We start from the raw sequence: 27145 nt of genomic DNA, 5'->3' as shown, positions 1-27145 counted from the left end.
TAACTGAGCCACTTCAGATCAGCCATGATCTTATTGAATGGCGGGCCAGGCTCGAAGGGCTAGATGGCCTACTCCTGCTCCTATTTCTTATGTTCTTAAGAGTTGGAATGTCTTGTTGAAGTTGTACAAGACACTGGTAAGGCCACACTTGGAATATTGTGTGCAATTCTGGTCATCCCATTATAGAAAGAATATAAGAACATAAGAAATAGGAGCAGGAGTAGGCCATCCAGCCCTTCGAGCCTGCCCCGCCATTCAATAAGATCATAAAAAGATTTAGAACATAGAACATAGAAAACTACAGCACAAACAGGCCTTTCGGCCCACAAGTTGCGTTGATCATATCCCTACCTAGTAGGCCTATCTATAACCCTCAATCCCATTAAATCCCACGTACTCATCCAGAAGTCTCTTAAAAAACCCCAGCGAGTTTGCCTCCACCACCACCAACAGCATCCAATTCCACTCACCCACCACTCTCTGAGTGTAAAACTTACCCCTGATATCTCCTCTGTACCTACTCCCCAGCACCTTAAACCTGTGTCCTCTTGTAGCCCTGGGAAATAGCCTCTGAGAATCCACCCAATCTATACCTCTCAACATCTTATAAACCTCTATCAGGTCACCTCTCATCCTTCGTCTCTCCAGGGAGAAAAGACCGAGCTCCCTCAACCTATCCTCATAAGGCATGCCACCCAATCCAGGCAACATCCTTGTAAATCTCCTCTGCACCCTCTCAATAGCTTCCACATCTTTCTTGCAAGGAGGCGACTGGAACTGCGCACAGTATTCCAAGTGGGGTCAGACTAGGGTCTTATAAAGCAGCATTACCTCCCGACTCCTAAACTCAATCCCTCGATTAATGAAGGCTCGTACACTGTACGCCTTCTTGACCACATCCTCTACCTGCGAGGCTGATTTAAGAGTCCTATGGACCCGGACCCCAAGGTCCTTCTGATCCTCTACACTGCTAAGAGTCTTACCCTTGATATTATACTCCTTCATCCCATTGGACCTGCCAAAATGGACTACTACACATTTATCCGTGTTGAAGTCCATCTGCCACTTCTCCGCCCAATCTTGCGTCCTATCTGTGTCACGCTGCAACTTCTGACATCCCTCCAGACTATCCACAACACCACCAACCTTCGTGTCATTGGCAAACTTACCAACCTATCCCTCCACTTCCTCATCCAGGTCATTTATGAAAATTATAAACAGCAATGGTCCCAAAACAGATCCCTAGGGCACTCCACTGGTGACTGACCTCCATGCAGAAAAAGACCCATCCACAACCACTCTCTGCCTTCTGCAGGCAAGCCATTTCTGGATCCACAAGGCAACAGCCCCTTGGATCCCATGCCCTCTCACTTTGTCAAGAAGTCTTCATGGGGGACCTTATCGAACGCCTTGCTGAAGTCCAGATAAACCACATCCACCGCTCTTCCATCGTCAATGTGTTCAGTCACATTTTCAAAGAACTCAACCAGGCTCATAAGGCACGACCTGCCCTTGACAAAGCCATGCTGACTACTTTTGATCATACTATACTTCTCTAAATGTTCATAAATCTTGTCCCTCAGGATCCTCTCCATCAACTTACCAACCACTGGGTCAGACTCACCAGTCGGTAATTTCCTGGGCTATCCCCGTTACCTTTCTTCAATATAGGAACCTCATCCTCCAATCCTCTGGAACCTCTCCTGTCTCCACTGACGACGCAAAGATCAGCGCCAGAGGCTCTGCAATCTCTTCCCTCGCCTCCCACAGTAACCTGGGGTACATCCCATCCAGTCCCGGCAACTTATTTATTTTGATGCTATTTAAAAGGTCCAACACATCCTCTTTCTTAACGTCCACCTCCTCAATCTTTTCAGTCTGCCGCAAACCTGCAGTACAACCTCCCAGATCATTTTCCATCATGAATACCGAGGTAAAGTACTCATTAAGCACCTCTGCCATTTCCACCAGTTCTGCACAAACTTTTCCCCCTTCACCTTTTATAGGTCCTATCCCTTCACATCTCATCCTTTGTCTCTTCACATATTTGTAGAACGCCTTAGGATTCTCCTTAATCTTACCCGCCAAGACCTTCTCATGATCCCTTCCTGCTCTCCTAATTTCCTTTCTAAGCTCCTTCCTACAACCTGTACACTCCTATAGATCCTTAACATTGCCTAGCTCTCTGAACTTTCTGTACGCCTTTCTTTTCTTTTTGGCTAGGTTCATTACAACCTTCGTGCACCATGGTTCCCGTAACCTACCAAAACCTCCCTGTCTCATCGGAACGTTGTTGTGCAGAGCTCCAGACAAACATTCCTTGAAAATCCGCCACCTTCCTTCGGTACTCTTCCCCAAGAACGCCTCCTTCCGATTTACTCATCTAATTTCCTGCCTGATGGCTTCATATTTCCCCTTACTCCAGATAAACACCTTCCTAGCCTGCCTGACCCTATCTCTTTCCAATGCTATCGTGAAGGAGATAGAATTATGATCTCCATCCCCGAGATGCTCTCCCACTGAGAGATTTGACACCTGTCCAGGTGCATTAGCCAGCACCAGGTCAAGCACAGCCTCTCCTCTCGTAGGCTTATCTACGTACTGTGTCAGGAAACCCTCCTGAACACACCTAACAAACTCCTCCCCATCCAAACCCCTTACCCTAGGGATATTCCAGTCGATGTTTGGGAAATTAAAGTCTTCCATTACGACAACTCTGTTATTACTACATCTCTCCAGGATCTGTTTCCCTATCTGCACCTCAACTTCCCTATTACTACTGGGCAGCCTATAGAAAACACCTAGCAAAGTTACCAACCCCTTCCTGTTCCGAACTTCCACCCACAGAGACCCCGTAGACAATCCCTCCACGGCGTCCAGCTTCTCTGCAGCCGTGACACTGTCCCTGATCAAAAGTGCCGCTCCCCCCTCCTTTTGTCTCCCTCCCTGTCCTTCCTGAAGCATCTGAATCCCAGCACCTTAAGTACCCAGTCCTGTCCCTGACACATCCAAGTCTATGTAACGGCCACCACATCACATTCCCAAGCAGCAATCCACGCTCTAACAAGGGGCTTTCTATATATTGCCTCAGAAGCACTCTTGGACACACTGAACTTTGCCCCATCCAAGCCTCTGGCACTAAAGGAATCCCAGTCTATGCTGTGGAGGTTAAGATCACCCATCATAGCAACCCTGTTGTTTTTGCATCTTCCCATAATCTACTGACATATCAGTTCCTCCACTTCGTGCTGGCTGTTGGGAGATCATAAGGAGAAATCCAGACAGGAATAACAGGCCATTGATTTAGGCTAAGGGCTGGCAGGTTTAAAACAGGAAACGAGGAGGAATTACATCCCTCAAAGCATGGTGAATCTGTGGAATTCACTACCCCAGAGTGCCGGAAAACTAAACAAATTTAAGGAGAGAGATAGGTTTTTATATCAGCAGCAGGATAGGAGTGGGCAGGAAGGTGAAGTTGAGGCTGAGACAAGATCAGCCATAATCATATTGACTGGCACAGCAGGCTTGAGGGACTGAATGGCCTCCTCCTGCTTCTAATTATGATGTTTAATAATTAACTGGAGAAGAGCCAATTTCAATGGGTCAGGAACTGAGCTGGGCTGGAGAGACTGGAACAAAATGTTACGGGAAAAATATAGCTGAATGATGGGCTACCTTCAAACAGAAATGGTTCAGGCACAGGTACATTCCCTTAAAAGGGAAAGACAAGACAACAAATCCAGAGCTCCCTCGATGAAAAGGAGATAGAAATTAAGATTAAAATGTACCTATGACAGAAGTCAAATTGCCCCCCTGCAATCATGGGAGCTCGTGGCCCGAGATGCAGTCCCTGCGGTCCACCCGCCACCCAGACCAATCATGGCCCTGCTGTGAAGAGTACGCCTGTCAAGTTGAAAAACCCACATTGGATAGCCCATTCACATAAAGGACATTATTGCTATTTCAGTCTGCTACAAACCACAGATCGCCCAGCTTCCTGTGACAGTAAAAGGGGATGGGTCCAGTATTTTTGATCGATATTGGCTGCAAAAAATAAAAACTAGACTGGTCCGATGGAACTGTGGAGCTTTTGGAAGTAGTATGACACTGCTTAAAGATTAATAGGGCAAACTAAAATACACATCGATCCACATACACTTTTTCGAGGCTAGGCAAAGGCCTTACTCACTAACAGAAAAAGTGGAGGCAGAGTTGTGTAAATTGAAATATTCCCAGGATTTCCATTCGGCCCAGTATTCCGAGTGGGTCATACACATTGTCCCAGTCGCGAAGCAAGAACAGACCAGATGGTGACAATAAACTGACAACCAGAGTAACAAAGTTAGACAAATACCCCATTCTCAAAATCAATGACTTGTTCGCCAAGTTAGCAAGTTATTTATCAAGCTAAATATGAAACATGCCTATCAGCAGTTGGAATTGGACAGTCTGTCGAGAGAGTAAATGACAATCAATCCTCATAGGCCTTTGCCAGGACACCAGGTTACCGTTTAAAGTTTCATCTGCATGGGCTACTTTTCAGTGGACCATGGGCAGTTTCCTGCAGGAACTTCCATGTTTGATTGGGTACTAAGATGACAGCTTCATCGCTGGATCAACTGAAGTTGAATACTTTTGCCAACTTTGAGGAATCACTGGCAAGATTTATGGAAGCAGGTGTGCGTTTGAAGTGAGAAAAATGCACATTCCAGGCATCTGAGATAACAAACTTGAGCCACAGTGGACACTATGGGGTTGCATCCTGTTGAAAACAAAGTTCCAACCATTACAGGTGGACCATCACCCTGTAACGTGACACAGCTCAAGACATTCCTACGGATGCTAAATTATTACAGCCATTTCTTATCTAATCTGTCCGCCATACTCACATCACTCCACCTGTTGCTGAGGATGAACCACTGCTGGACTTGGGGTTTGCAGCAAGAAGAAGCCTTTGCAGCAATGAAGACACTGCTTAAATCATCATGCTTCGTATATTATAACCCAGCTAAGGAGCATGTGCTGACGCTTCTCCCTGAGGCATAGAAGCCACAATGTCACAGAGAGGAGGAAGGCTCAGAAAAGTCCATCAGCTACATCTCGATAATACTCTCCCGGGATGAAAAGGGCTACTGTCAGCTGGAAAAAGAAGGGGTGTCCTTGTGTTTGGTGCCAAAAGGTTTCACCAATACCTGCATCTGACCATAAGTCACTGTGTGACAGGCTTGTTCAGTGAAGTCAAAGCTATTTTACCTATAACTTCAGTATGAATCAGGCTTTGGACCCTGATGCTATCGGCTTAAGAGTACATATTTATGTACCACGCAGGCTTGCCAATGTAGATGCACTCAGTGTCTTCTGTTACCAGGCAGTCTTGGCAACTCACACATTCCACAACGATTAGTGTTGTTGAATTCCTTGGATTCATCACCTGATTGCGCTAAACAGACCAAGAATTGGAACATGCTGTGGAGGCGAGGAGTTGGAAAATCCTGCCATTAGTTTGTAATCCCTCTTTCTGCTATGTTGTTGCTTCCAGTGTAGACAGACCAGAACTGCTGTCTGTTCACCTTCCTGCTCAGGCTGCTAGCAGCCTCTCAGTGATAGCCTTGATTCTGGTAACAAGAAAGCAAAGTACCACGTTGGATTCATGTTTGTAGATGCAGAAATGCCCATATGTTCCCCCAGCTATCGAATCGCTTATCAGTCTTCAACTTTTCTGTGTCTCCCTGTAAAGTTAAGCTACCTGTGGTGCCATGGATGGTTCTGTCAGCACTCCCTGGGTGAACTACTAAGAACATCCAGGAAGCACTGACAGAACCATCCATGGAACCACAGGTGGCTTAACTTAACACAGGTGGATTAACATAAGAAATAGGAGGAGGAGTAGGCCATCTAGCCCTTCGAGCCTGCCCCGCCACTCAGTAAGATCATGGCTGATCTGGTGGATCAATTCCACTTTCCCGCTTTCTCCCCATAACCCTAAATTCCCCTGTCTATCAGAAACCTATCTACCTGTGACTTAAATATATTCAGCGAGGTAGCCTCCACCACATCAACGGGCAGAGAATTCCAGAGATTCACCACCCTTTGAGTGAAGAAGTTCCTCCTCAACTCTGATCTAAACTGCACCCCCCCCCCTTATCTTGAGGCTGTGCTCTCTAGTCCTGCTGTCCTTTCTAAGTGGGAAGAATCTTTCTACCCCTACCCTATCCAGCCCCTTCATTATCTTATATGTCTCTATAAGATCCCCCCTCATCCTTCTAAACTCCAACGAGTACAGACCCAGTCTATTTAGTCTCTCTTCATAGTCCACTGCCCTCATCTCCGGTAGCAGCCTAGTGAACCTCCTCTGCACTCCCTCCAAGGTCAATATATCCTTCAGCAAGTGCGGCGACCAAAACTGCACACAGTACTCCAGCTGCGGCCTCACCAGTACCCTGAACAGTTGCAGCAAGACCTCTCTGCTTTTATATTCTATCCCCCTCGCTATAAAGGCTAACATTCCATTCGCCTTCTTGATCACCTGCTGCACCTGCAGACTGGGTTTTTGCGACTCGTGCACAAGGACCCCCAGGTCCCTCTGCACTGTAGCATGCTGCAGCTTTTTGCCTTTTAAATAATAATTCCTCCTACTAGTATTTCTGCCAAAGTGGATGACCTCACACTTGCTAACATTATACTCCATCTGCCAGGTCCTCGCCCACTCGCTCAGACTATCCAGATCTCTCTGCAGACTTTCCGCGCGCTCCACGCAATTTGCTTTTCCACTCATCTTCGTGTCATCAGCAAATTTCGTCACCCTATACTCAGCCCCCTCCTCCAGATCATCTATATAAATGGTAAACAGTTGAGGCCCCAGCACCGATCCCTGCGGCACTCCACTAGTCACCAACTGCCAACCAGAATAGCACCCATTGAAAGCAACTCTCTGCTTCCTATTAGACAGCCAATCTATCCACGCTAACACCTTACCCCCAACTCCATGCACCCTAACCTTCTGTGGCAACCTTTTGTGAGGCACCTTATCGAACACCTTTTGGAAATCTAAAAACACCACATCCACTGGTTCCCCTCTGTCCACCGCATTAGTCACATCCTCATAGAGGTCCAATAAATTCATCAAACACGACTTCCCCTTAACAAATCCGTACTGATCTCATCAGAATTCACAACAAAACACTGGTTGGACAGTGAGCTGCACTTGGGGAACTCCTGCATACTCTTTATGATACGTGGTGACTATATGAATAAATGTGGCATCTTTAAAGCTCTAAGCCTTAGGTAGGCACCTCAGCAACTTCAGATGCTGCTCAAACTCTGAAATTTGGATTGAGTAACTGGGGAGAAACTACTTCTGACAAGTGGGTAACCAGAGGTTACAATTTCCAGGTAATTGTTAATTCCTGAGAGAGGGGGATTGAATATAAAAGTAGGGAGGTCTTGCTGCAGCTGTATAGGGCATTGGTGAGGCCGCAGCTGGAGTACTGTGTGCAGTTTTGGGCGCCGCACCTGCGCAAGGATATTTTGGCCCTGGAGGGAGTGCAGAGGAGGTTTACTAGGCTGATACCGGAGTTGAGGGGATTGAGCTATGAGGAGAGGCTGAATAAACTGGGCTTGTACTCGTTAGAGTTTAGAAGAATGAGGGGAGATCTCATTGAGACGTATAAGATGATGAATGGGATGGATAGGATAGAGGTGGAGAGACTCTTCCCGCTCAAAAAAGACAGTAGGACTAGGGGGCACAGCCTCAAGATAAAGGGGAGGCGGTTTAGAACGGAGTTGAGGAGGGACTTCTTCACTCAAAGGGTGGTGAATCTCTGGAATTCTCTGCCCGTTGAAGTGGTGGAGGCTGCCTCGCTAAATATTTTTAAGAAGCGGGTTGATGGGTTCTTGATAAGAGAGGGGATTAAGGGTTATGGGGAGAGGGCGGGAAAGTGGAACTGAGCTACCACAGATCAGCCATGATCTTATTGAATGGCGGGGCAGGCTCGAAGGGCTAGATGGCCTACTCCTGCTCCTATTTCTTATGTTCTTATTTTCTTATGAAGTGAGAAATAATTTCTTCTGAGGGTTGTTTATATCTAGAATATACTATCTGAAAGGGTGATGTAATCCCATAGGAGGTTTCAAAAGGCCACTAGACTCATACCCTGGCAAATTCATCTTCAAGTCTGTGGAAAAATCTGGGGGGTGACAGGCGGAATATTCTTGTGTAAATACTCACCACCGTGAACTTTACTGTTATGTTTCTTTAAATTCTTCACGTCAGAGTAAGAGTTGCCACACAATTCACAGACAAAAGGCTTTTCACCTGAAAGAAACACTAAGTGAATATTCATGCAAATGGTTCTAATCATGTGAACATGTACATAAAAATTATGAGCATGAGTAGTCATTTGGCCTCTCCAGCCTGCTCCATCATTCAAAGAGATTGAGACTAATCTGATTGAAACCTCAGCTCCACATTCCCTGCTAACCCCAATAACCTTTCACCTCCTTGTTCACCAAGGATCAACCTGACTCTGCCTTTATTGCCTTTTGAGGAAGTGTGTTCCAAAGACTCGCAAAGAAAAAAGTTCAAGTTCAAACGGGTGACCCCTTATTTTTAAGTAATGATCCCTAGTTCTAGATTCCCCCACAAGAAGAAACAACCTTTGCACATCCACCCTGTCGAGGCCCTCTGGGATTATATATGTTCCAATCACATTGTCTCTTATTCTTCTAACCTCCAGTGAGTACAAGCCTGATTATCTGTGCTGGCTTCAAGTCACAATAATCCCAAAAAGCGATCTCACTGCTCCACTCTTTCCCCATAGCTCTATCGATCCCACACTAATCCCACTGTTTAGAACATAGAACATTACAGCGCAGAACAGGCCCTTCGGCCCACAATGTTGCGCCGACCAGTTAAAAAACAATGACCCTCTAACCTAAACCAATCCCTTTCCATCCATAAACCTATCCACGGATCTCTTAAACGCCCCCAAACTAGGCGCATTCACAACTGCAGCAGGCAGGGCATTCCAATCCCTCACCACCCTCGGGGTAAAGAACCTACCCCTGACATCCGTCCTATAACTATCCCCCCTTAATTTAAAGCCATGCCCCCTCGTGCTAGCTTTCTCCATCCGAGGAAAAAGGCTATCACTATCCACCCTATCTAAACCTCTAATCATCTTATATGTTTCAATAAGATCCCCTCTTAGCCGCCTTCTTTCTAGCGAAAACAACCCCAAATCCCTCAGACTCTCCTCATAGGACCTCCCCTCCATACCAGGCAACATCCTGGTAAACCTCCTCTGCACCCTCTCCAATGCCTCCACATCCTTCCTTATAATGTGGGGACCAGAACTGCACACAATACTCCAAGTGCGGCTGCACCAGAGTTGTGTACAGTTGCAACATGACGCTGCGACTCCTAAATTCAATCCCCCTACCAATAAACGCCAAGACACCGTATGCCTTCTTAACAACCTTATCTACTTGATTCCCAACTTTCAGGGATCTATGTACACATACACCTAGATCCCTCTGTTCATCCACACTATTCAGAGTCCTCCCGTTAGCCCTATACTCGACACATCTGTTATTCCTACCGTTTTGTGCTCTCTTCTTATCCCTGTACTAATCCCAAACTGATTCCACTGCAATGCTCTCATTTCTCTGCAGCAATCACAAATTAATTGCACATTTTAAAAAATAATTTCAAGTGACATGAGCCTCGCTGGCTGGGCCAGGATTTATCACCCTGAGCGGAGTGGCTTGCTGGACCATTTCAAAGGGTATTAAGAGTCAACCACATTGTGTGGATCTGAGTCACACGTAGACCAGGTAAGAATGGCTGATTTCCTTTCTTGAAGGACATTAGTGAAGCAGCTGGGTTTTTATGACAATCGACAAAGGTTTCATGGTCAACATTACACTTTTGATGCCAGATTTCTTATTTGCTCTCTGCCTTGGTGTACTAATCCCAAACTACTGCCCATAGGCATGTATCAATCCCAAACTAATCCCACTATCTCTCCATAACACTATCAGTTCCAAACTAATCCCATTGTCGCAACTTCTCCCCATTGCTTTATAACAATTGCAAAATGTAGAAGAATAGAAAGTTTACAAATCTAACTCTAATCCCACTTTATAGCTCTTGGTATGTAACCCTGTGGTTATAACACCTCATTTACATGTCCAAGTGTGGTTAGTATCCACTACCCTTTCATGCAGCGAGTTCCAGGTCCTCACCACCCTCTGAATGAAAAACTTATTCTTCAAATTTGCTTTTCTCTTCACTAGAAGGGTTAATAACCAGGGGTACAGATTCAACATAAGGGCCAGTAGATTTTGAGGGGATTTGAGGGGGAATTTCTTGAACAGGATAGTGGGAATCTGGAACTCATGCCTAAAAGGTGGTAAAGGCAGGGAGCCTCATAACATTTAAGTATTTAGATGAGAATTTGAAATGCCAAAGCACACAAGGCTACAGATCAAGTGCTGGAAAATGGAATTAGAATAGGTAGATGCTTGATGGCCGACAGACACAACGTGAGCTCTCTGTTCAAGAGAGCAGGAAACTATAGGCCAGATAGCTTGATGCCTGTTGCAATCATGATACTAGAATTGATCATTAAGGAGGTTATAGCTGGGGAAAAAAAATCAAGGTAAACAGAAAGAGTCAGGATGGTTTTGTGAAAGGAAAAAATTCAACCAATTCACTTCATCCCAGAATTGTTGCAGCACTGAAGGAAGTCATTTGGCCCATCGTGTCTGCATGGGCCAAACATTATGGATTAGGAAAATTCTCCTGCCATTTCTCTGTATTCCTGCACATTTTTCTATTCAAAGAATCATCTACTGCCTTGATTGAACACGCCTCCAGCATATTTCCAGGCAGTGTGATCGAGACCAGAACCAATTGTTGTGTGAAGGATTTTTTTCTCATTTGCTTCTTTTGCAAGCCATTTGAAATCTGTGCCCTCTAGTTCTTGATCCTTTTATGAGCAGGATGTTTCTCCCTATCTACTCTGTTCAGCCCCTCACGATATTGAAATCCTCCATCAAATCTCCTCAGACCCTTTTTCTCTCCAAGGAGAACAGTTCCATTCTAGAATCATAGAATTTCTACAGTGTAGCAAACCATTCGGCCCATCGAGCCTGCACCACCAATAATGATCCCACCTAGGCACTATCCCTGTAACTCCATATGCTTACTCTGCTAATTCCCCTGACAATAATGGATAATTTATTAAGGCCAATCCACATCTAACTCGCATATCTCTCCCATCTGTCCTCATAACTGAAATTTCTCATCCCCTGGAACCATTCTTGTAAACCTCTTTTGCACTCTCTCCAACGTGTTCACATCCTCCCTATAGTGTGACATCCAGAACTGAACACAATATTCCAGCTGAGGTCTGATCAGTGTCTTGTATAAATTCAGCATAACTTCCTTGCTCTTGTACTCTGTCCCCTTATTAATAAAGCCCAGAATATTATATTCTTTATTTACTGCTCTCTCCACCTGTTCTATACATAGACACCCAGCTCCCTCTGCTCTTGCACCCTTTAAGAGTTTTACCCCTTATTTTAGATTGTCTCCATGTTCTTTCTATAAAAATGCATCATCTCTCACTTCTCTGCACTGAACTTCATCTGCCACCTATCTGTCCTCTCCACCAACTTGTCTCTGTCCTTCTGAAGTTTTACGCTGTCCTCCTTACAGTTTACAATGATTAAAGTTTCATATCACCCACAAACTTTGAAATTGTCCCCTGCACACCAAGATCTAGATCATTAATATATGTCGGGAAAAGCAAGAGTTCCAATACTGACCTCGTGAGAAACTCCAGTACAAACAAAGAACAAAAAGAACAAAGAATAATACAGCACAGGAAACAGGCCCTTCGGCCCTCCAAGCCTGCGTCACTCATTGGAACCTTCCTCCAGCACGAGAAACATCTGCTTCCTATTATTCAGTCAACTTTGTATTATCTCCAAATTTGCAGATGATACAAAGTTGGGTGGGAGGGTGAGCTGCGAGGAGGATACAGAGATGTTTCAATGTGATTTGGACAGGCTGCATGGCAGATGCAGTATAATGTTCATAAATGTGAGGTTATCCACTTTAGTAGCAATAATAGGGAGACAGATTATTATTTGAATGGGTGTAAATCAACAGAGGTGGATACTCAGCGAGACCTTGGTGTCGTTGTACATCAGTCGCTGAAAATAAGTGCGCAGGTATAACATCTGGTAAAGGCAGCAAATGGTAAGTTGGCCTTCATAGCGAGAAGGTTTGCGTATAAGGATAGGGATGTTTTACTGCAATTGCATAGGGTGTTGGTGAGGCCTGGTGAGGTGTCCTTATCTGAGGAAAGATGTCCTTGCTATAGAGGGACTACAGCAAAGGTTTACAGGCTGATTCCTGGGATGGCAGGTCTGTCACATGAGGAGACACTAGCTTGTTTAGGGACTTGAGGAAGGAAGGGAATGAGTGGCCACCAGGCAGTCTAAGGGATGTAGGCAGGTCGTTCAGGAGTCCCCTGGAGTCTCAGTCACAAATTGGTATTCCATTTGAGATTGACGAGTGCTGGTTCCTCCAGGGAGTGCAGACAGAGCCAAGCTTCTGACATCACAAGCAGCCTGCCCACACAGGAGAGAGGGGAGGAGAGGCAGGCAGTAGTAATAGCAGATTCTACAGTCAGGGGTACAGATAGGCGCTACTGTGGCCATTAACGTGTCTTCAGGATGGTGTGTTGTCTCCCTGGTGCTCAGGGCCGGGATGTCACTGAATGGTTGCAGGGTATTCTAAAGGGGGAAGATGATAACTCCCCCACTATCAACATCCTGTAGGTTACCATTGACCAGGAACTGAACTGGACTAGCCATACAAGTACCGTGGCTACAAGAGCAGATCAAAGGCTAGGAATCCCGGAGAGATTAACTCACCTCCAGATTCCCCTAAGCCTGTCCACCATCTACAAGGCACAAGTCAGGAATGTGATGGAATACTCCCCACTTGTCTGGATGAGTGCAACTCCAACAACACTCAAAAACCTTAACACCATCCAGAACAAAACAATCCACTTGGTTGCTACTCTTTCCACAAACATTTAATCCCTCCATCACCAACAAATATTGGCAGACGAAAGTACCATCGAAAAGATAAAGTTCCCTCCAAGTCTCTTAACATCCTGACTCAGAAATATATTGCCATCCCTTCATTGTCGCTGGGTCAAAATCCTAGAACTTCCTCCCTAACAGAACTGTGTGCACACCCGCACCACTGTGACTACAGCAGTTAGCGAAGGCAGCTCACCACCATCTTCTCAAGGGCAATTAGGAATGGGCAATAAAACTGACCTAGCCAGCAATATCCACATCCTGTAAATTAATTTTAAAAATTCATACTCTGTTTTCTACAAGCTAGTCAATCTTCTATCCATACTAATATGTTACTCCTTACACCATGAGTTTTTATTTTCTGCCTAGCCTTTGATGTGGCACCTTATCAATGCCTTCTGGAAATCCAAGTATGTGTACATCCACAATTCCCCTTTATCACATTGCATGTTACTCTTCCAAAGAACTCCAATAAATTATCGACAAAGGATATGGTGACATGAACCACGTAAAACGTATAAGGAGAAAGTGCTGAATATACTGTCAATACTAAAATTTGACAAGGTACCAGACGAGATGCATCCAAGGATATTGAAGCAAGTGAGAATGGAAATTGCAGGGGCGCTGGCCATAATCTTCCAGTCTTCTCTAGAGTTGAGTACCACCAGTGGACTGGAGAACTGCAAATGTTACACCCTTGTTCAAAAAAGGTTTTATGGATATCCCCAGCAATGTAAAAAGTGTCACAACACCAGGTTAAAGTCCAACCAATTTATTTGATAATAAACCCACAAGCTTTCGGAAACACTGTTCCTTTGTCAGGTGTGTGGAAGGTTCTAAATGGTTGGACTTTAACCTAGTGTTGTGAGACTTTTTACTGTACTTACCCCAGTCCAACGCCGGCATCTCCACATCATGACTATCCCCTGCAATTACAGAGCAGATAGTTTAACATCAGTGTGGGGAAGTTTCTAGAAACAATTATTCAGGATAGAATTAGTAGTCACATGAAAAAATGTGGGTTGATTAGGAAATGCTCACATGGGTTTCTAAACAGGAAATTAGTGGGCTTGCAATGGTCTACGTTATTAATCCAGAAACTCAGCTAATGTTCTAAGGATCCAGGTTCGAATCCCGCCATGGCAGATGGTGGAATTTGAATTCAATTTAAAAAAATTGCCTGGAATTAAGGATCTAAAGATGACCATGAACCATTGTTAATTGCTGGAAAAACCCACCTGGTTCACTAATGTCCTTTAGGGAAGAAAATCTGCCATCTTTACCTGGTCTGGCCTACATATGACTCCAGAGCCACAGCAATGTGGTTGACTCTCAACTGCATTCGTTCAATCAGGGATGGGCAATAAATGCTGGCCAGCCAGCAATGCCCATGTCCCAAGAATTAATAAAACACTCCAACAGTTACATCTTCAAAGAATTCTAATAGACTCGTCAAGCATGATTCCGCTTTGTAAATCCATGCCGTCAGGCTAACAGAACTGGAGCTCCCCAAGTCACATTTACAATTGCTCCCTGAAATCTGCAGGAACCATTCCCGAGTTTTGGAAAATGATCATCAATGCATTCACTATCTCTCCAACCATATCTTTCAACATTCTGGGATTTGGATCATTTGTCCCAGAGAATTTGTTAACTTTTGGTCCCATTAATTTCTCAATTAAATTAATACTAATTTCTTTCAGATCTTCAATCTCACTAGTTCCTTGGCTCTCCAGTATTTATGGGAGCTTTTTGTATTTTCCTCTGTCCAGACAGAAGTGTCATTGTACCATTTCTCAGCCATTTTCTTCTTAGTCACAGAGGTTCCATGCCACCCAGTTTTTACCACTAAGCTAATCCCAACTGCCCGCATTAGGACCATATCCCTCTATACCCATCTTACCCATGTAACTGTCTAAATGCTTTTTAAAAGACAAAATTGTATTCGCCTCTGCTACTGTTTCTGGCAGCTCGTTCCAGACACTCACCACCGTCTGTTAAAAATTTGCCCCTCTGGACCTTTTTGTATCTCTCCCGTCTCGTTTTAAACCTACGCCCTCTAGTTTTAGACTTGACCACCTTCAGGAAATGATGTTGACTATCCGACCTTATCTACCCCTCATTATTTTATAGACCTCTATAAGATCACCCCTAAGCCTCCTACGCTCCAGAGAAAAAAGTCCCAGTCCATCCAGCCTCTCTTTATAACACAAACGATCAAGTCCTGGTAGCATCCTAGTAAATCTTTTCAGCACTCTTTCGAGTTTAATAATATCCCTTCTACAATAGGGTGACCAGAACTGTACACAATATTCCAAGTGTGGCCTTACCAGTGTCATGTACAACTTCAACAAGGTATTCCTGTCGCTGCCTTAATGGGTCACCACTGTCTTTGCTAATCGTTTCCTTTCTAAAGGCCCATAGTAGGTTTTAGAGTACAGTTTTGAGTTTCTTGCTAGTTTACTCTCAAATTCGATTTTCTCTATTAGTTTAATTGTTCATTCTTTGCTGAACTAATGAAAAATCCAGCTTGCTACTTTTTTGGCAACTTCATAAGCGTCTTCCTCTCCAAGGAGAACAGTCCCAGCATCTCCAATCTATCCTCATAACTGAAGTTTCTCATTCTGCAAAACAGTCACCTGGACTCAAAACAATAACCCAGTTTTTCCAGCACTTTGTTTTTATTTCAGATTTCCAGCACCTGCAGTATTTTGCTTTTGTTTCTCAACCCTGGAACCTTTTCTGTAAACCTCTTCTACACTCTCTTCAGTACATTCATGCCCTTCCTAAAGTGTGCTCAGAACTGTACACAATAGTCTAGCTTAGTCGAACAAGTGTCGTACACAAGTTCAGCACAACCTACTTGCTCTTGTACTTTATGTCCCTATTAATACAGTCCAGAATACCTTATGCTTTATTAACAGCTCTTTCTACCCGTCCTGCCACATTTTTACCCAGGTTCCTCTATACCTTTCACAGTTGTACCCTTCATTTTATATTGCCTCTACATTTTGTGCTTATCAAAATGCATCACCTCACACATCTCCACGTTGACCTTCATCTGCCATCTATCTGCCCGCTCCCCCAACTTCTCCATGTCCTTCTGAACACTGTCCCCTTCACAGTTTACAGTACTTCCAACTTCTGTATAATCTGCAAACTTTGAAATTGTCCTGTGCACGTCAAGATCTAGGTCCATCAGTATTACCCTGATTTAGACATCATTACTTTCTCCCTCACTCCGACGCAACTTACTAACTTATTTATTCTACATATTAGAGCTGTCTTTCCAGTACTTAGGGTACTTTGGCATTACTCCCTAATAGTCGCTCATTTTTCCTACTACCCTGCTTAGTTGGGTTAAACCCTTTCAGACAACAGTAGAACACCCTGGAAGGGTGTTCAGGTGCAACCTGTCGGCTTCTACAGGTGCCATCACCCCAAAGCCGCTCCCAGTGTTCCAGGAATCTGAAGCCTCCCCTTCTCACTATCACATCAAATACACATTCACCGACTCAAAGTACTGTGTGCAGTTTTGGGCGCCGCACCTGCGCAAGGATATTTTGGCCCTGGAGGGAGTGCAGAGGAGGTTTACTAGGCTGATACCGGAGTTGAGGGGGTTGAGCTATGAGGAGAGGCTGAATAAACTAGGCTTGTACTCGTTAGAGTTTAGAAGAATGAGGGGAGATCTCATTGAGACGTATAAGATGATGAATGGGATGGATAGGATAGAGGTGGAAAGACTCTTCCCGCTCAAAAAAGACAGTAGGACTAGGGGGCACAGCCTCAAGATAAAGGGGGGGCGGTTCAGAACGGAGTTGAGGAGGAACTTCTTCACTCAAAGGGTGGTGAATCTCTGGAATTCTCTGCCCGTTGAAGTGGTGGAGGCTGCCTCGCTAAATATTTTTAAGAAGCGGGTTGATGGGTTTTTGATAAGAGAGGGGATTAAGGGTTATGGGGAGAGGGCGGGAAAGTGGAACTGAGCCACGACAGATCAGCCATGATCTTATTGAATGGCGGGGCAGGCTCGAAGGGCCAGATGGCCTACTCCTGCTCCTATTTCTTATGTTCTTATGTTCTTTCTGAGTGCACCAGCATGTAGAAGGAATATTAGAACATAGAACATTACAGCGCAGTACAAGCCCTTCGGCACTCGATGTTGCGCTGACCAGTGGAACCAATCTAATGGCCCTCTAACCTAAACTATTCCAATGTTATCCATATGCCTATCCACTCACCATTTGAACGCCCTTATAGTTGGCGAGTCCACAACTGCTGCAGGCAGGGCATTCCACGACCTTACTACCCTCTGAGTAAAGAACCTACCTCTGACATCCGTCCTATAAATACCACCCCTCAATTTAAAGCTATGTCCCCTTGTGTTAGCCATCACCATCTGAGGAAAAAGGCTCTCACTGTCCACCCTATCTAACCCTCTGATCATCTTGTATGCCTCAGTTAGGTCACCTTAGGTCACCTCTTAACTTTCTTCTCTCTGACGAAAATAATCTCAAGTCCCTCAGCCTTTCCTCACATATCCTTCCCACCATACCAGGCAACATCCTGGTAAACCTCCTCTGCACCCTTTCCAATGCCTCCACATCTTTCTTATAATGTGGCGACCAGAACTGTACACAATACTCCAAGTGCGGCTGCACCAGAGTTTCGTACAGTTGCAACATGACCTCACGATCTGAAATTCAGTCCCTCTACCAATAAAAGCTAACACACCGTATGCCTTCTTAACAACCTTATCAACCTGGGTGCCAACTTTCAGGGATCTATGCACATGTGAACCAAGGTCTCTCTGCTCGTCGACACTACCAAGAGTCCTTCCATTAGCCCTATATTCTGTGCTCCTGTTACTCTTACCAAAGTGAATCACCTCACACTTTTCCGCATTAAACTCCATTTGCCACCTCTCAGCCCAGCTCTGCAGCTTATCTATGTCCCTCCGCAAACTGTAACATCCATCCTCACTGTCTACAACTCCTCCAACTTTGGTGTTGTCAGCAAATTTACTAACCCATCCTTCTCCACCCTCATCTAGGTCATTTATAAAAATGACAAACAGCAGAGGCCCCAAAACAGATCCCTGAGGGTACACCACTTGTAACTGAACTCCAGGTTGAATATTTGCCATCAACCACCACCCTCTGTCTTCTATCAGCGAGCCAATTCCTGATCCAAACTGCTAAATCACCCTCAATCCCGTGCATCTGCATTTTCTGCAGTAGCCTACCATGGGGAACCTTATCAAACGCTTTGCTAAAATCCATATACACCACGTCAACTGCCTTCGCCTTATCCACCTCTTTGGTCACCTTTTCAAAGAACTCAATAAGGTTTGTGAGGCACAACCTACCCTTCACAAAACCGTGTTGACTATCCCTAATCCATTTATTTCTCTCTAGGTCATGTAATTTATTTTTTAGTTCCCTAAAATTTGCCTCTAGGACCCAATTTTTCTTTTTACCTATGTTATTGTTTCCATTATGAACCATGATTTATACAATCATAGAAAAACTACAGCACAAACAGGCTCTTCGGCCCACAAGTTGCGCCGATCATATCTCTACTTACTAGGCTTACCTATAACCCTCAATCCTATTACATCCCACGTACTCATCCAGAAGTCTCTTAAAAGACCCGATTGAATTTGCCTCCACCATCACTGATAGCAGTCGATTTCATTCGCCCACCACCCTCTGAGTGAAAAACTTACCCCTGACATCTCCTCTGTACCTACTCCCCAGCACCTTAAACCTGTGTCCTCTTGTGGCAGCCATTTCAGCCCTGGGAAAAAGCCACCCAATCAATACCTCTCAACATCTTATACACCTCTATCAGGTCACCTCTCATCCTTCGTCTCTCCAAGGAGAAAAGACTGAGCTCCCTCAACCTATCTTCATAAGGCATGCCGCCCAATCCAGGCAACATCCTTGTAAATCTCCTCTGCACCCTTTCAATGGCTTCCACATCCTTCCTGTAATGAGGCAATCAGAACTGAGCACAGCACTCCAAGTGAGGTCTGACCAGGGTCTTATAAAGCTGCAACATTTTCTCCCGACTCCTAAACTCAATCCCTCGATAGATGAAGGCCAGTACACCATACGCCTTCTTGACCACATCCTCCACCTGCGAAGCCAATTTGAGAGTCCTATGAACCCGGACCCCGAGATCCTTTTGATCTTCCACACTGCCATGAGTCTTACACTTAATATTATATTCCTTCATTCCATTTGGCCTGCCAAAATGTACCACTACACATTTATCTGGGCTGAAGTCCATCTGCCACTTCTCAGCCCAGTCTTGCATCCTATCAATGTCTCGCTGCAACTTCTGACATCCCTCAAACTATCCACAACACCTCCAACCTTCGTATCATCGGCAAACTTACCAACCCATCCCTCCACTTCCTCATCCAGGTCATTTATAAAAATCACAATCAGCAAGGATCCCAGAACAGCTCCCTGGGGCACTCCACTGGTGACTGACCTCCATGCAGAAAAAGACCCATTTACAACCACTCTCTGCCTTCTGTGGGCAAGCCAGTTCTGGATCCACAAAGCAACGTCCCCTTGGATCCCATGCCCCCTCACTTTCTCAATAAGTCTTGCATGGGGGACCTTATCAAACGCCTTGCTGAAGTCCATATAAACCACATCCACCGCTCTTCCTTCGTTTAGTCACATTTTCGAAAAACTCAACCGGGCTCATAAGGCACGATCTTTGACAAATCTGTGCTGACTACTTTCGATCATACTATACTTCTCTAAATGTTCATAAATCCTGTCTCTCAGGATCTTTCCCATAAACTTACCAACCACTGAGGTTAGACTCACCGGTCGATAATTTCCTGGGCTATCACTATTCCCTTTCTTGAATATAGGAACCACATCCGCAATCCTCCAATCCTCCGGAACCTCTCCTGTCTTCATTGATGACGCAAAGATTATCGCCAGAGACTCTGCAATCTCTTCCCTCACCTCCCACGGTAACCCAGGGTACATCCCATCCAGTCCCGGCGACTTAATCTATCTTGATGCGATTCAAAAACTCCAACACATCCTCTTTTTTAATGTCCACATATTCAATCTTTTCAGTCTGCTGCAAGCCTGCATTACAACCACCAAGATCTTTTTCCATCGTGAAAACCAAAGTGAAGTATTCATTGAGCACCTCTGCTATTTCTACCAGTTCTATACAAACTTTCCCACCATCTCATTTTACAGGTCCTATTCCTTCACATCTCATCCTTTTACTCTTCACATATTTGTAGAACGCCTTAGGGTTTTCCTTAATCTTACCTGCCAAGGCCTTCTCATGATCCCTTCTGGCTCTCCTAATTTCCATCTTAAGTGTCTTCTACAAACTGTATACTTCTCTAGATCCGTAACATTACCAAGTTCCCTGAACTTTTTGTATGCTTTTCTTTTTGTCTGGCTGTTCACCATCCCATCTCAAAGTGCTCTGTAGCCACTCAACAACATTCTCCAATTAGAACCTGGCAGACAAGATACCATTTTCAGACGTGACTGTAGGCACAGAAACACAATCACTCCCCCAATTTTTGGATCCCTCATCACTGTTGCTTTCTTGCGTTTCCTCCATCGCATGCCAGATTCCGTACAGTTATGCCTCCCGGCACGCTGTGGCATCGTCTTTGGTTGCAATTCTCAGAATAACCATGATTGTCATCGGTAGTCTCCAATTCCACTAGTGGGGTGCCCCAGGGGTCGGTGCTGGGGCCTCAGCTATTTACCATTTATATAGATGATCTGGAGGAGGGAACCGAGTGCAGGGTGTCGAAATTTGCTGATGACACCAAGATTGGGGGAAAGGCAAATTGTGCGGAGGGTGTGGAGAGTCTGCAGAAGGATCTAGATAGGCTGGGCGAATGGGCCAGGAAATGGCAAATGGAATTTAATGTTGGCAAGTGTGAGGTGGTCCACTTTGGTAGGAAGAATGGTAGGAAGGACTATTACTTACGAGGCGAAAAACTGCAGCAGGCGACGGTGCAGAGGGACCTCGGGGTCCTTGTGCATGAGTCGCAAAACCCAGCTTGCAGGTGCAGCAGATGGTCAGGAAGGCGAATGGGATGCTGGCCTTCATAGCGAGGGAGATTGAATATAAAAGTAGGGAGGTCTTGCTGCAGCTGTATAGGGCATTGGTGAGGCCGCAGCTGGAGTACTGTGTGCAGTTTTGGGCGCCGCACCTGCGCAAGGATATTTTGGCCCTGGAGGGAGTGCAGAGGAGGTTTACTAGGCTGATACTGGAGTTGAGGGGATTGAGCTATGAGGAGAGGTTGAATAAACTAGGCTTGTACTCGTTAGAGTTTAGAAGAATGAGGGGAGATCTCATTGAGACGTATAAGATGATGAATGGGATGGATAGGATAGAGGTGGAGAGACTCTTCCTGCTCAAAAAAGACAGTAGGACTAGGGGGCACAGCCTCAAGATAAAGGGGAGGCGGTTTAGAACGGAGTTGAGGAGGAACTTCTTCACTCAAAGGGTGGTGAATCTCTGGAATTCTCTGCCCGTTGAAGTGGTGGAGGCTGCCTCGCTAAATATTTTTAAGAAGCGGGTTGATGGGTTCTTGATAAGAGAGGGGATTAAGGGTTATGGGGAGAGGGCGGGAAAGTGGAACTGAGCCACAACAGATCAGCCATGATCTTATTGAATGGCGGGGCAGGCTCGAAGGGCTAGATGGCCTACTCCTGCTCCTATTTCTTATGTTCTTATGTTCTTCCACTGCCCACTTCCAATTTACATAAGAACATAAGAACATAAGAAATAGGAGCAGGAGTAGGCCATCTAGCCCTTCCAGCCTGCCCCGCCATTCAATAAGATCATGGCTGATCTGTTGTGGCTCAGTTCCACTTTCCCGCCCTCTCCCCATAACCCTTAATCCCCTCTCTTATCAAAAACCCATCAACCCGCTTCTTAAAAATATTTAGCGAGGCAGCCTCCACCACTTCAACGGGCAGAGAATTCCAGAGATTCACCACCCTTTGAGTGAAGAAGTTCCTCCTCAACTCCGTTCTAAACCGCCTCCCCTTTATATTGAGGCTGTGCCCCCTAGTCCTACTGTCTTTTTTGAGCGGGAAGAGTCTCTCCACCTCTATCCTATCCATCCCATTCATCATCTTATACGTCTCAATGAGATCTCCCCTCATTCTTCTAAACTCTAACGAGTACAAGCCTAGTTTATTCAGCCTCTCCTCATAGCTCAATCCCCTCAACTCCGGTATCAGCCTAGTAAACCTCCTCTGCACTCCCTCCAGGGCCAAAATATCCTTGCGCAGGTGCGGCGCCCAAAACTGCACACAGTACTCCAGCTGCAGCCTCACCAATGCCCTATACAGCTGCAGCAAGACCTCCCTACTTTTATATTCAATCTCCCTCGCTATGAAGGCCAGCATCCCATTCGCCTTCCTGACCACCTGCTGCACCTGCAAGCTGGGTTTTTGCGACTCATGCACAAGGACCCCGAGGTCCCTCTGCACCGTCGCCTGCTGCAGTTTTTCGCCACGTAAGTAATAGTCCTTCCTACCATTCTTCCTACCAAAGTGGACCACCTCACACTTGCCAACATTAAATTCCATTTGCCATTTCCTGGCCCATTCGCCCAGCCTATCTAGATCCTTCTGCAGACTCTCCACACCCTCCGCACAATTTGCCTTTCCCCCAATCTTGGTGTCATCAGCAAATTTCGACACCCTGCACTCGGTTCCCTCCTCCAGATCATCTATATAAATGGTAAATAGCTGAGGCCCCAGCACCGACCCCTGGGGCACCCCACTAACTCCACTACCCTCTTTTTCCCGTATCAGGTGTCCCCTCCCTCTCACTTACTTCACCTCACGTTCTCTCGCTTTCCTCCTCACTATAAGCCTTCTCTTTCTTCCTCAGCCAGTCTGCTCCACGTCCTCCTTCTCACACATTAACTTTTAGGGGAGGCAGTGGCGTGGTGATATTGTCAAACCTGGGTTTGAATCTCTTCATGGTAGATGGTGAAATTTAAATTCAATATAAAATCTGGAATTAAAGTCTAATGATAACCACAAAATTATTGGCACTTGTTGTAAAAACCTAACTGGTTCCCCTTCATGGAAATATGCCACAAGACCATAAGATATGGGAGCAGAATTAGGCCATTTGGCCCATCGAGTCTGCTCTGCCACTTAATCATGGCTGATATTTTTCTCATCCCCATTCTTCTGCCTCTTCCCCATAACCCCCGATCCCCTTATCAATCACGAAACTATCTGTCTTAAAGACATTCAACGACCTGGTCTCCACAGTCTTTTGCAACAGAGTTCCACAGACTCCCCCCCACTCTCTGGCTGAAGAAATTCTTCCTCATCTATTTTAAAGGATTGTCCCTTTGGCCTGAGGCTGTGCTCTCTGGTTCTAGCTTTTCCTACAGTAGAAACATCCTCTCCACATCCACTCTATCCAGGCCTCGCAATATCTTGTGAGTTTCAATAAGATTCCCCCCTCATTCTTCTAAACTCCAATGAGTACAGACCCAGAGTCTTCAACCGTTCCTCATACGACAAGCCCTTCATTCCAGGGATCACTCTTACGAACTTCCTCTGGATCCTTTCCAAGGCTGGCACATCCTTCCTTAGATATGGGCCCAAAACTGCTCACAATACTTCAAATGGGGTCTGAACAGAGCTTTATACAGCCTCAGAAGCACATCCTTTTTCTTGTATTCTAGACCTCTCGATATGAATGCTAACATTGCAATTGCGTTCCTAACTGCTGACTGAACCTGCACATCAACCTTAAGAGAATCTTGGGCATTTGACTCCCAAGTCCCTTTGTGTTTCTGATTTCCTAAGCATTTTCCCATTTAGAAAATAGTCTATGCCTCCATTCCTCCTTCCAAAGTGCATAACCTCACGCTTTTGCATATTGTATTCCACATCTGCCACTTCTTTGCCCACTCACCTAACCTGTCCTTGTCCTTCTGCAGGCCCCCCCACTTCCTCAATACCACCTGTCCCTCTACCTTTGTATCATCTGTAAACTTAGCAATAGTATCTTTAGTTCCTTCTTCCAAATCGTTAATGTATATTGTGAAAAGTTGCGGTCTCAGCACTGACCCCTGAGGCACACCATTAGTCACCGGCTGCCATCCTGAAAAAGACCCTTTATCCCCACTCTCTGCCTTCTGCCAGTCGGCCAATCCTCTATCCATGCCGAGATCTTACCAATAACACCATGGGCACTTAACTTATTTAACAGTCTCCTCTGCAGAACCTTGTCAAAGGCCTTCTGGAAAACTAAATAAATCACGTCCGCTGGTTCTCCTTTATCTAACTTCCTTGTTACCTCCTCAGAAGAACTCTGACAAATCTGTCAGATATGACCTCCCTTGACAAAGCCATGTTGACCCATCTTTACCTGGGGGAGGAGGGGAGGTGCGCTCAGTGAATGGTATGCTATTTAATGACTGGACCATCAAGTTAGCAACTATTCCTAAAGCTTTAAAAATGAGGACCAGCATAGATTCCTTCCCAATGCTGCCATTTACCCGTGTGTGATCGGCTGTGTTTATTCAGCTCTCCTGAAGAGATGAAACTTTTATTACATGTCCGACAGCTGTATGGTTTCTCACCTGCACAAGACAGAGTGAAACAAACTAGTCAAAGTTATGGCAACTTTCATCAATTCAAATCATCAATGTTAGTATCTGACTTATTACGGAATGAGATTGAGGTCTCAACAACCATCTACCAGCATCTAGAATCCTTCAGATGTGGCATGGTGGCACAGTAGTTAGCACTGCTGCCTCACAGCACCAGGGACACAATTTCAACTCTGGCCTCGGGTGACTGTGTGGAATTTGCACATTCTCCCTGTGTGAGAGAGTTTCCTCTGGGTGCTCTGGTTTCTTCCCATGTGGGTTAGGTGGATTAGCCATGCTAAATTGCCCTTTAGTGTAGGTTGTGTAGGTTAGGGGGATTAGTGGGGTAAATACATGGGGCTACAGCGACAGGGCCTGGGTGGGATGCTCTGTTGGAGAGTTGATGCAGCCTCGATGGGCCAAATGGCCTGTTTCTGCACTGTAGGGATTCTCTGAAAAGATGTAGCATTAAACACTAAAAAAACAATTGAAATAGTGTCAGCTTTGTTCAGGCAGTAGCACTCTTGGTACTGAGTCAGAGGCCCTGGATTTGAGTGTACAAGCAGGAGAACATTATTAGCTTCAACACTTGACCAGATACAGGGGTTGGGACTAGGAGACTTAGAATGAGTTGAAGTGAAGAACCCTGTATTCTGAACACAACTGGATCATAGAAATACTGAGGCAACAAGAGCAGGACATAGGCTTGGAATTCTGCAGATAATAACTCGCTTCCTGATTTCTAAAGCTTACCCATCATCTACAAGACACAAATCGGGAGTATGATGGAATGCTCTTCATTTGCCAGGATAAGTGCAGTTCCAACAACAATCAAGAAGCTCACCACCATCCAGCATAAAGAAGCACACTTGACCGGCACCAAATCCATTAGTTTTAAAATTAACGCCCTCCACCATGGATGCATAAAAGCAGCAGTGTGTATCATCCAGGATGCACTGCAGGAAACCACCAAAGGCAAACACAGAATCCCTACAGTGCATTTGGCCCATCAAGTCCACACCAACTCACTGAAAGAGCATATTACCCTCAGTGGGACAGAACATATTCCCAGAGCCTGATAATTTACACCCAGAGTACTTCAGGAAGCGGCCCCAGAAATAGTGAATCCATTGGTGGTCATATTCCAAGATTCTTTAGACACTGGAACAGTTCCTACAGATTGGATGGCAGATAATGTAACCTCACTATTTAAAAAGGAAGGAGAGTGAAAACAGGGAATTATAAACCCGTCAACCTGACGTCAGCATAGGCAAAAATTCTGGAATCCATTATAGGTTTTCTAGCAGAGCACTTGGAAAACAGTGGCAGGATTGGACAGAGTCAGCACAGATTTAGGAAAGGGAATCATGCTCAACAAATTGATTGGAATTCTTTAAGGATTTAAATAGCAGAACTGATGAGGTGGAGCCAGTGGATTGTTTGGACTTTCAGAAGGTTTTCGACAAGGTCTCACATAAAAGATTAGCGTGTAAAATTAAAATGCAGGGGATTGGGGGTAGTGTGTTGAGATGGACGGGAATCAGAAGGAATGAACTGGGTTTTTTTCAAGGGGCAGGCAGTGACCAGTGGGTACCGCAGGGATCGGCGCTAGGACCCCAGCTATTCACTATATATAAATGATTTAGAAGAGGGAATTAAAGATAATGGGGGCGATTCTCCCAGCTAGAGCAGTGCAGTATAAGCAGAAGCTGTGTGCGGGCATCACAGCCTCTGCAATTTCCGGCCACCGGAATTCCAGTGTTATCTGCTCCGTGCCTGAAATCGGTGTGGAGCTGATTGTAATGTTAAAATTGGGATGTATATCCCATTAGCAGGCTCAGGGCTAAAGTTTCTAGGCCTGCTAGCCTCCCACCTCCCCCTGCCATCTCCAGGGGTGTCTCCCCTCCATCGGGTTTACAACAGCTCCCCACTTATTGGGAGCTGGCAGCCCAACCCCGCTGAAGTGAAGGGGGGCCAAGGAGGTCAGGGATAAGGTGGTGGCCTCTGGGCAGTCAGCCTGGCTGTTTCAGCCTGGCCGTTTCAGCCTGGCCCTGGTACTGCCCAACTGCAATGTGGCAATGCCCAAGGGATGCCTTGGCACTGCTCATCAGACATCAGCACTGCCAGCAGGTGAGAAACATAGAAAAACTACAGCACTATACAGGCCCTTTGGCCCACAAAGTTGTGTCGAACATGTCCCTACCTTTGAGATTACTAGGTTTACCTATAACCCTCTAGCTTACTAAGTTCCATGTACTTATCTAAAAGTCCCTTAGAAGACCCTAACAAATCCGCCTCCACCACTGTTGCCGACACCCCATTCCATGCACCCACCACTCTGAGTGAAAAACTTACCCCTGACATCTCCTCTGCACCAACTCC

At 45.5% G+C, this 27145-nt stretch overlaps 1 protein-coding gene across 1 annotated transcript in view; it reads right to left on the bottom strand.

Moving 5' to 3' along the window:
• LOC145341221 (myoneurin-like) overlaps window positions 1-27145 on the bottom strand; it is a 117357-nt gene that overhangs the window by 19009 nt on the left and 71203 nt on the right. Inside the window, 2 exon segments of the mRNA XM_080186142.1 lie at window positions 8228-8314; window positions 24671-24754. Coding sequence (XP_080042268.1) covers window positions 8228-8314; window positions 24671-24754 — 171 coding nt within the window.

The sequence above is a fragment of the Carcharhinus amblyrhynchos genome, chromosome 3, assembly GCF_965287045.1.
Source record: "Carcharhinus amblyrhynchos chromosome 3, sCarAmb.v2.hapA, whole genome shotgun sequence".
Lineage (NCBI taxonomy): Eukaryota > Metazoa > Chordata > Chondrichthyes > Carcharhiniformes > Carcharhinidae > Carcharhinus > Carcharhinus amblyrhynchos.
The sequence above is the reverse complement of the archived record's forward strand: the minus strand, read 5'-3'. Positions and strand labels throughout refer to the sequence as shown.